The following is a 14,472-nucleotide window of genomic DNA, read 5'->3' as shown; positions in this document are numbered from 1 at the left end:
TTCCACTTATATTCCCAGTCTATTATTAGTAGAAGGTCACAAATTAATGTTACAGAGCTGATATATTTTTCCATCATTATCCTTGCTCATATTAATCTTATTAATATATTTTTCCTGTGTGGTTACTTTACAGTTAGACAAATAGCATAATTTAAAACAGAAGTGCTGGTAATGAGAGAAAACAGTGAATGTTCCTATTTCCAAAACCTCACTAAACTATAATTCAATATATTTTCCCTAATGTGTTAAATACAGAACCAACAAAAGCAAGTTGATTACCGGAGACCATTCTTGAGCAAGCCACTTTGGACAGTCAAATATATTGCAAGGCTGGACAAGAGGCATCTTTGGAGTATACATGCATTTCCATTCTTCCACGGGGCTGATGTGCCCCTGAATGTCTTCTTCCACACAGGAGATGCTGCGGCTCTGAATGCCCCCTCCACAGGATGAGGAACAAGCAGTCCAGGGTGTACTTTCCCATCTGGGAAAACAAAGAGGCATCAAGAAACATTACCCTTGCTGTTCCCACCCTCACTTGTACCCCCAAAATGCATAAACTTCTACTTGCAAGGTTTTTTATTTGCTTTTTTGTTTGGTTTTTTTTTTTTTTTTTTTTTTTTTTTGTTTGTTTGTTTGTTTGTTTGTTTGGTTGTTTGGTTGTTTGGTTGGTTTGGTTTGGTTTTTTTACCTGGGTAACATCAGTAAAAATTAATCATGTAGCTCTTTTCATAGGTGTCCACAGGAGCAAAGCTCCAGCTCATGCACATGGCTGGTGTCTTTTATATCACACTTAATAGCATGAAATCTCCTCTCTCCCACTAATCTAATTACTACTGCCACAGAAAATCTACATATCTTTAACTTAGCTGTTTTTTTCCCCATTTTTTTAATTGATGGGATCAACATATTTTCTTAATTTCTCATATTCTGAGGAATCTTTGTTACAAATCACAGGAAACTCAGTGTGCTGTGAGGCTGATGCCCCTTTTGCAGAATATTAAGGGGAAGAGCAGTGTTTTTTCCAATGAAGCAACTCAGTAGAGAAAAAAGAATGAAAGGTGAGAGGAAATCCCCAAAATGAAAAAGTGACTGGACTAGTAAGATGCATGTCCTCTGATGGATGAACCAGATGGACCTTGTTTCCTTACAGTTAAAGCAGTGACAGGAGCTGAGAAACCATCTTTTCTCTACAAGTGCTATTTGAGAATATAATGAAAAATCCTTAGAACAATATATGCATGTTCTGACAAACTTACTTATGAGAATAATCCATTTTTTAGTGATGCATATGCTCTAACATATGTATTCCTTTCTATATATACATGTCTGTGCATACATGTCTGTGCTCTTATATTCAAGCCCTTGTCACAGATTGGGTGTGGGACCATTCCCACGCTCCAATGTGGCTATTCCTGTATATTACTGCACATGACTGAAGTACAGAAGTATGTGTGTTCTGTCTACCTGGAAGCATTTAATGAAATTGGTTTTTACCCCAAATCGCAAATGTCTTTTTCATAAAGATATTACAAATACTGTTTGAAACAATGATTTTGGTCAGACTTCATTTTTTGAACTCAAAGAAGAGTTTTTGTGAAAAACACTCTACCTGTTTCCTCTTTCAGACAAGAAGTAAAAGAATTGAATTTCTCACTTAAAGGAAATATTTTTGTTAAGTAACAAATACACAATCCCCAAGATTGCAGTTGGGAAATATGAAAAATGCTTATTTTTCTTTCTAATTTTCCACATACCAGCCCCAGTATATGTAGGAATACCCTCACCTGGCTACTGTCCAGTAGCACCATGAAACAACGTGGAATGGCTTAAATTAACAGTTGTTTATGAGTAGTAAAGCCACTGATTATTCTGTGACTTACCAATAAGAGTGGTGGAACCATTTTTACACCACTGTGTGCTGGTCATAAGCCACATATTTCACAAAGATGTAATTTTAGGAATACTTCTACTTAAATGTGTTTCCTCTGTTTCCTGAACAAGCTTCCCAACACACAGCTAAGGTTTCTTACTACCACAAACAAGAGGCCCCAAACTGAAATATCTCCTCTCCTCTCCTCTCCTCTCCTCTCCTCTCCTCTCCTCTCCTCTCCTCTCCTCTCCTCTCCTCTCCTCTCCTCTCCTTCTGCTGAACCATCTTCTGATAAAAAATTTTGTCTTTTGTCAATGTTCATGCCCTTTGTACACATTTTTTTATTAAAAAAAAAAAAAAAAAATTAAGCTAGAGTGTTAAACTCTGTATTTGTATTTTAGCTTCTATACTCCTTACTAACTGGTTTAACTTTTGAGGCTAGAAGCTATGCATGTGGAGTTTTTTAAAACAAATAACAAAGAAAATGTTTTCCAGAAAGCAAAGAATTAGATGCAGAGGCATATTTTGTAAGTATAACTCAAAAATATTTGGTGATGATGGCTGTGCACACGAACATGAGCATTTTTCTGGAAATAGAATAGCCTAGTCCTAATGGCACAGATGTTAAAGGGTTCGAACACAAATGGCAGCCACAATGTAAGCTAGTAAATTGTTCTGCTCCTTGTCTTACTAAGTTGGAGGTTGGTTCATGGTTTGGCTGGAGACGGTGGAGTATGAACACACTGCATTTGTACATGGATGCTGAAAGTTCTGTGCATTGGGCCTCAATATAGTTGGAGGGAAGTTGTTTCCTCACTTGGATAGACTATCAAGTTACCTAGAGGGTTCTTCCTGTGATTTCACAGTCCATGACACAATAAATTAATGAAGAAGAAAACACAGCACAATGCTTTTGCATGTCCAGGCAGCATTTCAAAACCCAGAGATTATTTTCCTTCAGCCATGAAACATTTTTATCATCAACAGTCTTATTCACTGCTTTAAGAATAATTACTCATCTGATTATTTTCAGAAGAATCTTGAGTCTTACACTGAAGACATTTTAATTGTGAGGTAATTAATGATAAAAATCAGGTCTTGATCCTATTCCTGCCTTGATCACCTATTTCTTAGAAAAGTCAATGAATTAATGCCCCTGAGGAAGGCATCATCATGGGTTTGTATGATCAGAAAACTACAGTAATGTTGTCAAAATCCAAAACCTCACAAATTATAGGCATGCAAGAAGTAGCAAAATAGGGGTGAGGGAGAGAAAATCTTGTGGTTCATAACAAAACCACAGATTACAGTTCTGTTTAGATTATAGATTATAGAGAGGAGTAAATGGCAAGAAAAGGAAAGTTGTGACAGAAAAGCGAAAGCAAAGTTGAGGAATGGGAGAAAGAAAGGGAGTACACACTTAACAAATCTGCATTTCTTCTTCAGATAGGCTATAATTTCAGTTCTGCATTGACAGAGTTTATTACAACAGGTTAGCACTTGAACATCTCTACACTAATCTGTAAGAGTCCAGAGCAAGAGAAAAGAAGCATCTGTTAATTTAGCCTGAGAGCAAAATAGAAGTACAGAGAAGAATAAAACGAAAAGAAAATGGATTTGTTAAGTGTAGCGTCTGGTTGACTGTTTTACATACCGAGGAAGGGGATGGTAGAGGTCATAGGGCATGATCTGCTTGTATCCATCACTGTTAGGAACAATAATGCCAACCCTCTGAGTAGAAGGTACACATAATAAAATAAACACTAAATGATTACATTATACAACTTTTGTATATTACAATATTGTATTACTTTACACAACTTTTTGTATTATAGTATTATAAACCAACAAAACAAGATATTTTACCTAAGTTGCCATCCCACTTTAAAAAAAAAAGTTTTCATCCTACTTTTTCTGAGTAATTCAAAGAATAAATCACTGGTTACTAGTTTTTTCTTATAAATATATTTTGTTTGACAAATAACCAATCTATTGCTAAAAGTGACCCAAATATTATTTTAACTTACATTGTTATTATCTAGCACCAAAAAGAGTGTTCCTATCCTTAACACTTAGAGCTTGGATCCAAAGTCACTGAGGACAACAGGGGAACTTCTAACTGCTTCAGAGAAGGCTAAATAAAATCCTTCTTATAACTGTTATATGGTTGTTTCTGCCCATCATATAAAACCTCTGCTTTTACAGGGGTCAGGATTAGAAATCTTCAAGTTGGATTTTTGTTTGTCATAACTAGTTGGCTTACTTTGCTGTACTGTTATTGGTGTGGTGTTACAATGTAACATCTAAAAGTTATAGAAGGCAATAGCATAGATCAAAATTAGGAATTATCTGAAATATTATCATGCCAGTTATGCGTGATCTCACTGGCAACTACAGGATCTTACTGAATTGCTAGTCTGAAAGGTCATATTTTGTCTGCACTGTTTATAATTTTGACTCAACATAACATTAACCACATTGTCTCACAGTTATCAGGCATATCTATTAACATAAAACAGATGATCTTGGTGGACCTCATTTATCACTTTTGTCAAAGCCACTTGGGTATTTGGATGGGACAAGTGGACAGAAAAATTGAAGAGTGAATACTAATTGCATTAAAACAAAAAGTGTGTCTCCATCCAAGTTATAGAGAGATGAAACTGAATGTCAAAAATAAAGGTAGTTTTCAGGAGCCTTTTAGAGATGAGACGTGGTAGGTATGCTGCTATGGATTTCTGCAGGGGAGAAGGAGTGAAGGAGGGGGAAGGGAGAAAGTATTCTCCATTCTCAACACAGTTCACTGGAAAGTAATCTAAGCATTCAAAGGAGTCTTGTCAGGCCAGGCCTAAAGGGGTCTACTCTCTTTTCAGTCAACAGGGGTTTTACATGCATAATTTGTCCAAGAAAGAAGAATGGATCCTATTGTGTTTCCACAGCAAGGAGTCAGCTCCAGGTCAGCGTGCTGGAATTTTCCAGCTAAAGCACTGGAAGCAGCTGGACCCTGGAAGTGTGTGAGAGGGATCAGACAGTTCCCTCTAAGATTAGCAGCCACTGCAGTCACAGGAACTCTCTGCATGAATGTACATATTTGCATCTTCGAAGAGCTGCTTGTTTCCACAAAGATCTAAAAGTCTAGGAGAGGTTGTTTGGCACTGGGAAACTTTGGAAAAGACAAATGGGTCATTTAGAGTATGGTCAATGAACAACTCTTTTCAGAATTAGTTTGATGGGTAGACATCTGGAGAATGTGGAGTAATTGTGTATTAATATTTTAAGAAGATGGAAAGGAACTTTTTTTGAGGTTTTTTTTTTGCCCTTACTTTTGGAAATTTGCTGTTTTCCTGACTCTTCTACTACTGCTGTTGAAGTTCCACTCTGAAGCTGTTTGCACTTTCCAGCTCATCAGCTTGCTGACAAGTGGTTGAAACAAAAGATTAACATAGTCGCTTAAAAATTGAAATAATTACACTATAAAAGCATCTACTGCCTAAGAAAGAAGCAGATTTCAAAATATTTCTCATTCATTGCAGTGAAAAGTATTTTCTTTCTAATAAATGGTGTTTATGCATAATCCAGGTCTAGATGCTTTAGAATGCATTACTTCCAAGACTGTTCAGATAGAAATAACTCTACCATATTCAAACACTGTTATGAATATTAAGTGACATTTAAAAAGCACTGGGTTAATATTGTAATTGGAAATGTTTGACCCTCAAAAAAGCTTGCATGCAAAAATTGCATATCTGTGAACAGTATTGAGCTCCACAGATTTACTGACACTGTCTTTGTGCATATGTGAGGGGCTGCCAAAGGCCTTCATTCTGTAATTTTAAGAAAATGAATCACAGCTATATAGTCATAGCAAGGAAAAAGACTCCCACAATAATACACAATGTTTTAATTTATGATTTTAAAAAACAATTGTCTTAAAGATGAAACAGAAGAACAGATGGTTATGGTATTATTAATGACATCTGCACTTTTCTAGCTAGTCTTCTGTGAGGTTTTTTGTATGTGTTCCATTAAAAAAACCCTAAGACTAAGTTAGCACTTCAAAAAAATCTTAAGAGATTAGTTTGGTATATTCTTAGTTTTTGATGAGACAAAGTGGTTTAAATTCCATGAATCTATCAGTCCATCATACTCCTATAAACAAGATGGAAGAGATGTACTTTATGGGATTTATTTACTGCACATTACCCAGAAAATGCAAAGGGGATGGTGTGCTAAACAAGCAGAGGAAATAATAATTCCTTCACTGAAGTATGTGCAAGTAGCTAACAGGACTCATTCACAAGACATCAAGAGATTTGGCAGGAGCCAGAGCACAAAGCAAATTATTTTGCAGAGCTGTTCTGTCTCATATGTCTGTAATCTCCCGTGCCTTTCAGACCAACAAGTCCTGTCATATATTCTGCACATTGTTGTTTTTATCCTCCTGAGAGCTGGCAGTCTCAACACAGTTGCTCTTCCAAGGCACGTGTATGGTTGGAATGGAAGCTGCACATGCCAGAGGTTAGAGCATTGCAATCGGATCTGCCATCTCTGCAAACATTCAGCCTTCCTCTGGGATGAATTTCCACAGCTGCATTCCTTGGAAGACATGTTTGGTCAGCTCCCCAGTTGCTCCTTTCCCCCCTTAACCTGATTTAGCACAGATGACAAGCTCAAGTGCCTTTCTCTTCTACCTCCCTGATGACTGTCTTTCTGACAAGGCCAGCTCTTCCCAGCTCTCTCTCCTGCATCCTGATGAGTCTCAGGTTGGACCCTACTGAGCCAAGCAGGGGCATGAGTGCTAGAACTGAGAGGAGCCAGCAGAGAGAAAGGACATCTGCTCCCAAGGTGCCTCAGGGTGGTGTGACCCGCATGGGGACAATTTGCCACTCTCATGCTTATGTCCTGCACCCTTGCTGTTCCACTGCCCAGCCTTTGCAGGACGGTCACATACCTCTGGCTCACAGTCTTCACTTCTCCTGAGGACTGTGTTTTGCCAGGAGTGTCCTTCTCCCAGCTGCAGGGCTGCCCATGCTCCTGGGTGGCTGCACCCATTGCACCTCTTTCCGGATGCGGACCCACACACTAAGATTTAAGCCTTCACTGAAATCTGCCAGACCTGAGAGTACATGATCTGCATGGCAGGGACTGTGCCATCTAAGCAACAGAATATATTTAAGACATTATTAGCAGTGAACAAATTATAATGATAAGTTAAAGCAGCTTGAGTTGGCTGTGCTAGAAGACATGAAAGCGCTCACCAAAAAAGACACTAGTTTAGCATCCAAACCAGCATCTCGGTGAAAGCCACGATTATCACCAGACAGACAACAATCTTGTGCAAAAAATTGCACTTCAACACTTCAAATCCTGACACTTATGTGGTGTGTGATACTGCACTTCAGCAATCTCTGAAGATGCCACACTGACATTATCTTCCTGTGCTGCAAGAATATTTTTTGTGTGGAGAAACAGTTAATGAGACCCTCAAAGAGATGGTATCTGTTAATGTCTCCATGTATTATTCTGTGAATCTGTGAATTACTTTTTCCCTTCAAAGCTGGGGTAGATACAGGAACGTCAACATTGGTATCAGTGCCTACTTTTACAGGCAGTGAAACCGTAATTCTCAGTTATGCAACCAGTATGAGTTACCTTGCTGGTTTATGGATGCTATCAATGTGAATCTTGAAGAACTGCCATATATGTTTTATTTATATGTCCTTTTATATGCTCTTAGTACTTTACAGATTGGCAAAAGTCAATGTCTCCTTCTTAAACATTTAAAATGGCATGTCAGTGGATACTTTAAAAGCTTACTTATGAATGAAAAACACTTTTAAGCCATCGTTTTGTGTCAGCCTCCAAAAAACCCTCTTGATTTAAACAGAATGTCTGGCATGACAGTATCTTACCTTTATAAAAAACGTCTCATTCATGATGCAGAGATTTTAAATTCTAAGCAGCATATTTTTTAATGTTTTAATTATCATTGCCATAGACTGCTAAAAAAAATCTCTTCAGAGTGTTCGAAAGAGGTATTTCCAGTCAAAAGCAGAAAAAGTAATTCCTTCCAGTTACATGACTGTAATGTTCCTAAACATCTTCTTTTAAAATACAGTTTAATACTTTATGGTGGTTTGGATGAGCAGTGTTTGATTCAAAGAGGGAATGAGCTGATAAGTAGTTAAAACTAAGTGTCAACAGCTGAATATCCAGTGAAAATCTCTGTAAATGACCATTTACTTGTTGCAGTTTTGGTTCTTCTAGGACTTAAAGAAGACTAATTTTACTGTAACTTCATATTGGGCAGACAGATACCTGTATTTGATGTTCATAGCAGTACATGATACATTTTCCCACCTTACAGCTTGTTATCAGAAGCATCCTCGCAGCTCCTTTCTGCCTTTCTTTCTGTGTTTCATTAATATGTATTGTCCACTTAGAGCTGAATTTGCTCTGCTACTCACATCTTTCAAGTGCTTGACAAGTGCTTCCTGGCCCACCCTCTCTGCCCATTCTGACAAAATTATTTTCTGGATTAATTTAGATTACTTTCACCCTGTCCAAAAATTCAAGTTTTCAACTACTTGTGTTGAGAAGAAATGTATCTCTTCAGGCATTAGAATTATCTGCTGCTCATCTTTAGCCTGCTCTTGAGCTCAGGTGACCCTGATTATCATTACAAGAACACTGCCATTGCTACCAGCTCCTTTTACATCTACAACTCCACTTTCACATTGCCAATAATATTTTGGACTTCTCACAACTTAAAATCACTCTGAATGGTCATATACTTTTGAATACTTTTACTTGTACTTTAGTGGTCTTGTTAGGTTAGCTGAAAATTAACAAGTAAAAGCTATAATTTTATTAAAATTTAAATTTAATTTTAAGTTTCTTTTTGGCAATGCCCACCTCTGCCACCACCCAGTATGGATATTTAAATGAGAATGCTAAAAGAAAAACTTTGGCAAGCAGGAAGAGGAGTTTGCAATTTTGCTGGAGTACTCCGTTAATAGCGTATATCTCAGAGTTCCGTCAGGTCTCTGGAAGCTGAAAACCTTGCTGGAATGAGAAATTTTCCCCCAATCTCTCCACAGATATAAACATTATTTCTAGTGGCAGGCTTACAGATAAAACTCTAGGCAAACTCCAGGAAGTGAAGTATTAAAAAAACCCACTTTATACTAGAGGCTTGCTAGTATGAAATTTTTTAGACAATTGTTTTATGAATTTAGAATCTTTGCCGAAATTTCTTTTAGAGATCTTTACATGACATTGAAATCTCCTGATAAAAATGAATAGAGCTTTTGTGACTCAGAAACTCCCACATTAACATGTAGAGGCAATAGACAAAAATATATGGGAGATTGGTAAAAATGAAAGATGGCATGGCTGGGAATGCCACATAAAAGCTGAAGATGAAATCTAGAAATACTGACAATGCCTTGTGAGCAAGTGAATGATGAAGGGGGCATCAGCCTTTTTCACATTTGTCAAAATTGCTTTTTGGGGGGAAGCCTTGGAATTATGAAGCAAATGTATCTTCTGCTTATAGCACCTTAGAATTGTCCTAAATATGTGTCTAGCACATGAAGTTACGTCAAATATGAATATAACTCTTCTGTAAGCAGGGAAAAAAATTTAAAAATTAAAATATACTAGAAAAAAGGATAAAGATGAAAGCTAAAAAAACCTTTTAGCCTGTGAAATTTGGGTAGTGAAAAGATTTTCACTTAACTAAATAGGAGAAATACTAATTTTGGATTTTGTCACAGAGAAGGGGAGTGGACTAGATTGAACTGGCTGCTGCTTACATCAGTAGATAATACACATATAGACTTATTTTTGCCAGTAAAAGCAGACTGCTGTAAAATCACAATGACTGTAAGCAAACAGATCTTTCCTTTTTACTTTGTAAGGCATGAGCTGGATCCAAATTAGGTTTGATAAGTGAGACTGAATAGAGCATTGATATGTAGGGATTAAAAAGGCACTCAGTGTCATCATGTACCATATATTCTGTGAGGCAGGAATTACTGGTCTGACTTGGATGAACAGTTTATGTGCCTGCCTCTACTTAACCTGGAAAATGAGTATGTATAAATTATGTATGTTTGTTGAATAACTATCCACATACTTTCACATGTTTATTGAGACTAAGCTTTTTTACTCTTCATGATGCCAGCAAATACTGCTAATTACTGCCATAGTAAACAGAAGAGAGTAAAACATTTCGATGCACTAGACCTAAAGAGGCAACCTATTGCAGGCTCACACAGTACTTGTGACATTCATTTAAACTTGTCTTTCAGCCTACCCTTTTGCTGAAATTTTTAGTGTAAGCTTTCCTACAGCAACCATTCTCAGCTCCTTTATTCAGTGCCACTTATGGTCTTTGACCATTATTTTCTGTGGCATTCATTAACACACTATAGGAACAGTCAGCAACCACTAATCAGCTATGCCTCACTAGAACTGGGTTTGCCAGGAAAAATTAACTTTTTAGTTTTATACTAGTGCGGTGGAGCAGCTCCCACACAGCAAAGACACTGCAGAGCCAAGACACCCTTCTTGTCCATGATTCTGACCTTGTGTTTCTGCTTTGCCTACCCTTTTCCTGACTGTAAGAAATTATTAGGAATCCAGAAGTTACCACAGATTTCCTCTTTTTTTTTTTTTTTTTTTTTTTTTTTTTTTTTTTTTTTTTTTTTTTTCCTCTGAGTTGTTGATTCTTGAATTCTTTACAAAGGCACTTTTGAAAGTAGCAATTTGAAATTTGGCATACTCTGAAGATGCTTCCAAAAAAACAGTTCCTCTGGGACAGCATAGCTGTGATGGCATTTCTAAATTACTCTCCCTCCCCTCAGGGTCTTTATATCAACAACTTTGCCTTGTTATGTCTCATATAAAACTAAATTGCTTTCTGACATCTGCCCAGCTTTTTTTTTTCTTCTCTTTTCTCCCATGTACCATGCAGTCATCTGCATCACCGTTTGAGAATATGTGATTTAAAGTCATTGAGAAAAGTATGGAAAATATCCACCACACAAATTCCAGAGGAAAATTACATATTTGACCCAGAACAGAATGTTTAAAAAATAACATCTTAGAATTAAAAAAAAAATACTAAAGCAACTACATAAAATTACTTTCTCATTGACACTGTGATAGGTGACTCTAGAAGATAGATTCCATATTGATTCATATTTTTCAATAATCCTTTTCCTGAGACATTCATGTTTCGGCCTTCTACCTGATCATACCTGGCCTCTATTGACATCTGTCTCTAGCAAAATGTGCTTATAGGAACAAAGATGTATAAACTGCCATATGCTCTGGGTAAAGGTGACTTCAATGACAAAGAAATCTGAATATTAACTCCAGAAAAGGTAAGTGAACTTCAGTGAAAACTTTTTATAAGAAGTGAAATCTAGTGATTTGTTCTGCTCTGATAATGCCTAGCTACTCTAAAGCTGGTATACCTGGTTTAGCCAGCAACCATCCTCAGTCAGCTAGATACATTGCCTCACAGGTTTCTTAAGTATCCTTTTTCTCATTAGGGCATCTTTTTTCTTTGATGACCTCCAGCAATCTTAAGTGACACAGCAACGTTTTAGGTGACACCTGTTTGAACTTGCTTTATCAAACTTAGAAATAAACTAGCCTTGTGGGAAAGGAGCTGGTGATAAAATGGCTTTAGGGCATCCTTGTACTGCCTGCTGGACTATGCTTAACTGTCTTCTAACAAAGCAAATCAAGAGGACCAAAAGATTTAGATTGCACAAATAAATGCTTGCTGCTTATTGAGTGGCTGCAGATGGACTCTCATTGAAGTTCAGGGCAATCAGTGTAACAGAGAATTGGTCTTTTTTGTGGTTTTCTTTCTTTTCTTTTACATGAAAAATCTGACTATCTGATCTTACTATTTTTACTATTAATCTTCTGAGAAAGAATCCGCAGGATGTTCCACCTTAATATGAGGAAGAACGTCTTTACTGTGCAATACCAGTGAACTGGCACAGATTGCCCAGAGAGGGTGTGAAGTCTCTCTCACTGAGGATTTTCAAGAACCATCTGGACATGATCCTGTGCCACGTGCTCTGGGATGGCCCTGCTTGAGCAGGGAGGTTGGACCAGATGACCCCCTGTGGTCCCTTCCAACCTGACCCATTCTGTGATTCTGTGAGGCAGCAGAGATGAGACTTTCATGCAGGGCCAAAGGACATTGTTAACTAGAAAAAAAATCACTTATTACATTTTACAGGTTGCCATAAAGGCAAGTAGGCTTTTTATTAAGGAATTTTTTTTTAAAAATCCCATAAAATAGTTCATCTAATTGCGATGACAATAATTTTCACGCAAAAATAATTTTTTCCATCTCACTAATACTTAAGAGACATGTATTGATCATGGGGCTAGTATCATGGACAACTTGTTTTCTTATACTTGGTAACAATTAATGAGGCAAAATACATTCTGAGGGGAAGAAACAACCATTACAAATCAATCTTCGCTATGTGAAGGTGCTAAATAGAAGTGTTTTACACAGTGTATTCTTAGAATGAGAGAGAGGTTGAATTATGTAAGATAAATGACACTGTGAGAAATACCAACAGAATATTTTCCTATTTTATTTTACTCCTTTAGAGCTCAGTCTCCTTTAAAATAAAAGCCAACTGACCTTGCAGGACAAGGATCCAGATTGCACTCTTGAAGCTTTGGCTTTGGCTTGATATTTTCAGGATAATAGTGACAGTATTGATCAGCTACTACCCGATTGCTTCTCAGATCAAAGCACTCAGCAGATGTCAGCTGATAACCTGCAATACATAGAGGAATAAATAATGTGAGATGTGATGTTCTTCCTGTCTGACTCTGAAATTGATCTAAGTTCTCATTTGGAAAAAGAAAACTAATTTCAGTGCTTTTGTGCTTTTGGACATAACAACTGCTGTTTTACAGGCCAGATTGAAAACAGCAATGTAAATCATATGTAGTAGGAAACAAAAGATAACCAGTATGGTCAAACAAAAATTCAGAAGGCTAGAAAAAACAAAGAAAAAACTAAAGGCTGAGGTTTCTTAGTCACCAAGAATTTTGCTCTTAGTTACAGCTAAGCTGTAGCATTAAATGCAGACATGTAGATATCAAGAGGTATTTTAACTACAGAGTCTGGAACAATGCTGAAAATCTACAGGCTACTACCACATTGCTAAATCCCTCCCTTCATTTAGTTGTAACTACTCTTAAATTTTTAGATTTTGCCTTTTTTTAAGGTCCAATACTCAGGGCAGCAGTTGGGACAGGTCATACATGCAGATGACAGCTTCTGAAATACAGTGGTAATTCATTACCTCCACCACAGGATGCTGAACAAGGGAAAAAATCAGTTTCCCTCCATCTGTGAATGATAGGTTGGTAGAAGATGAACTGGACTGAACTGTCAGCAGCACCAGCATAATGGATCTGAAAAAGAGGTTATATCAAAGAGTGAACCTAACATGAATGCTGGGAAGAAGTATTCCACCACAAGCGTCTTGCAGATTGTACACACCTTGAAGCTTCATGAAATACCAGATATACTTTGCAATAGGAAAACTAAACACATAAAAGCATTGATCGGTGGAAAATCTTGGGCTCAAAATACAGTCAAATAAATTTCTGGATATAACCAGTGACCATTTTGAGACCACACTCTGGAATAATGAGCGCCTGGCAAATATGACTAGTGCTACTGAATGATCTTATAGGGACAGAGGATAGGGACAGATGTTTAATGAATGAGAAAATAACCTTCCACTACCTACTGTCCCTGACACATGGACATAGGTTTTAGATCTTTAATGTTTCCCAAAAAGCAGTTGTAATACACTTGATAGTATAGACTAAAACATGGGAGGCTGCACTGTGAAAAATAATAAACAGAATAAAAACTTTAATTCACTGTTTTTTTCTGGGGTGAGGTCATTCCCCATTGTGGCATTGTCATTATTATTTGTTCTTCGGCCGTATTTTGCTTGAAAAATGCTTCTTTCAGTCACAGGCATGGAATCCTGGCTGGGGCTAAGTGCACGTCTGCAAAACTCTTTAGAGCCTACAAGCCACCTGAGCTTAAAACGCAGCATGCTTTCAGTACTAGATGTGCTGAATGGATGTCCCACACAAACAAGAGCTTGTAGTGCAAGGACTGCAATACAAGAGACCTTCACACTGGTAAAGCAGCACCACTTGCACTTAGCCCAGTAAAAAAATTCTTCCTGTTTAATAGCTATGCTGGTTAATTCAGTTATGAGGACTTCAGAAACTCAGCAGGTTATCCCTTGTCCTTACCTCTATGCTTCTGCATGAACAGCTGGCAAGGGAAAACCAAAAATCAGCTAATAAAAACATCTCCTATTTGATGATTTGTCCTAGGACACAGTGTTTCAGTGCTGCTTTGTGGGGGTGCTGGAATGGTATCATAAGTTTCTTAGTTGTAGGTTTGATGTGATTTGGACTTTAACCCTAGCCAGGTAAAGTCCCTGTCTTGGATTGTGCTTATCAGAGGTTGATAAGAGTTGCCAAGACAACTCTAATCCTCTGCCCTGGGTTTCGAT

At 37.4% G+C, this 14,472-nt stretch overlaps 1 protein-coding gene across 1 annotated transcript in view; it reads right to left on the bottom strand.

Moving 5' to 3' along the window:
• Nucleotides 1-14,472, bottom strand: part of ADAMTSL1 (ADAMTS like 1) — a gene marked incomplete at its 5' end in the record, with an annotated part of 171,752 nt that overhangs the window by 86,990 nt on the left and 70,290 nt on the right. The window contains 4 exons of the mRNA XM_083883570.1: nt 280-484; nt 3,528-3,578; nt 12,558-12,696; nt 13,231-13,342. Of these exons, the coding sequence (XP_083739696.1) occupies nt 280-484; nt 3,528-3,578; nt 12,558-12,696; nt 13,231-13,342 (507 nt within the window). The remainder of the gene's footprint in view (nt 1-279; nt 485-3,527; nt 3,579-12,557; nt 12,697-13,230; nt 13,343-14,472) is intronic.

Source organism: Zosterops lateralis, assembly GCF_965231275.1.
Source record: "Zosterops lateralis genome assembly, chromosome: Z".
Lineage (NCBI taxonomy): Eukaryota > Metazoa > Chordata > Aves > Passeriformes > Zosteropidae > Zosterops > Zosterops lateralis.
This window is presented reverse-complemented; position numbering and strand designations above follow the sequence as displayed.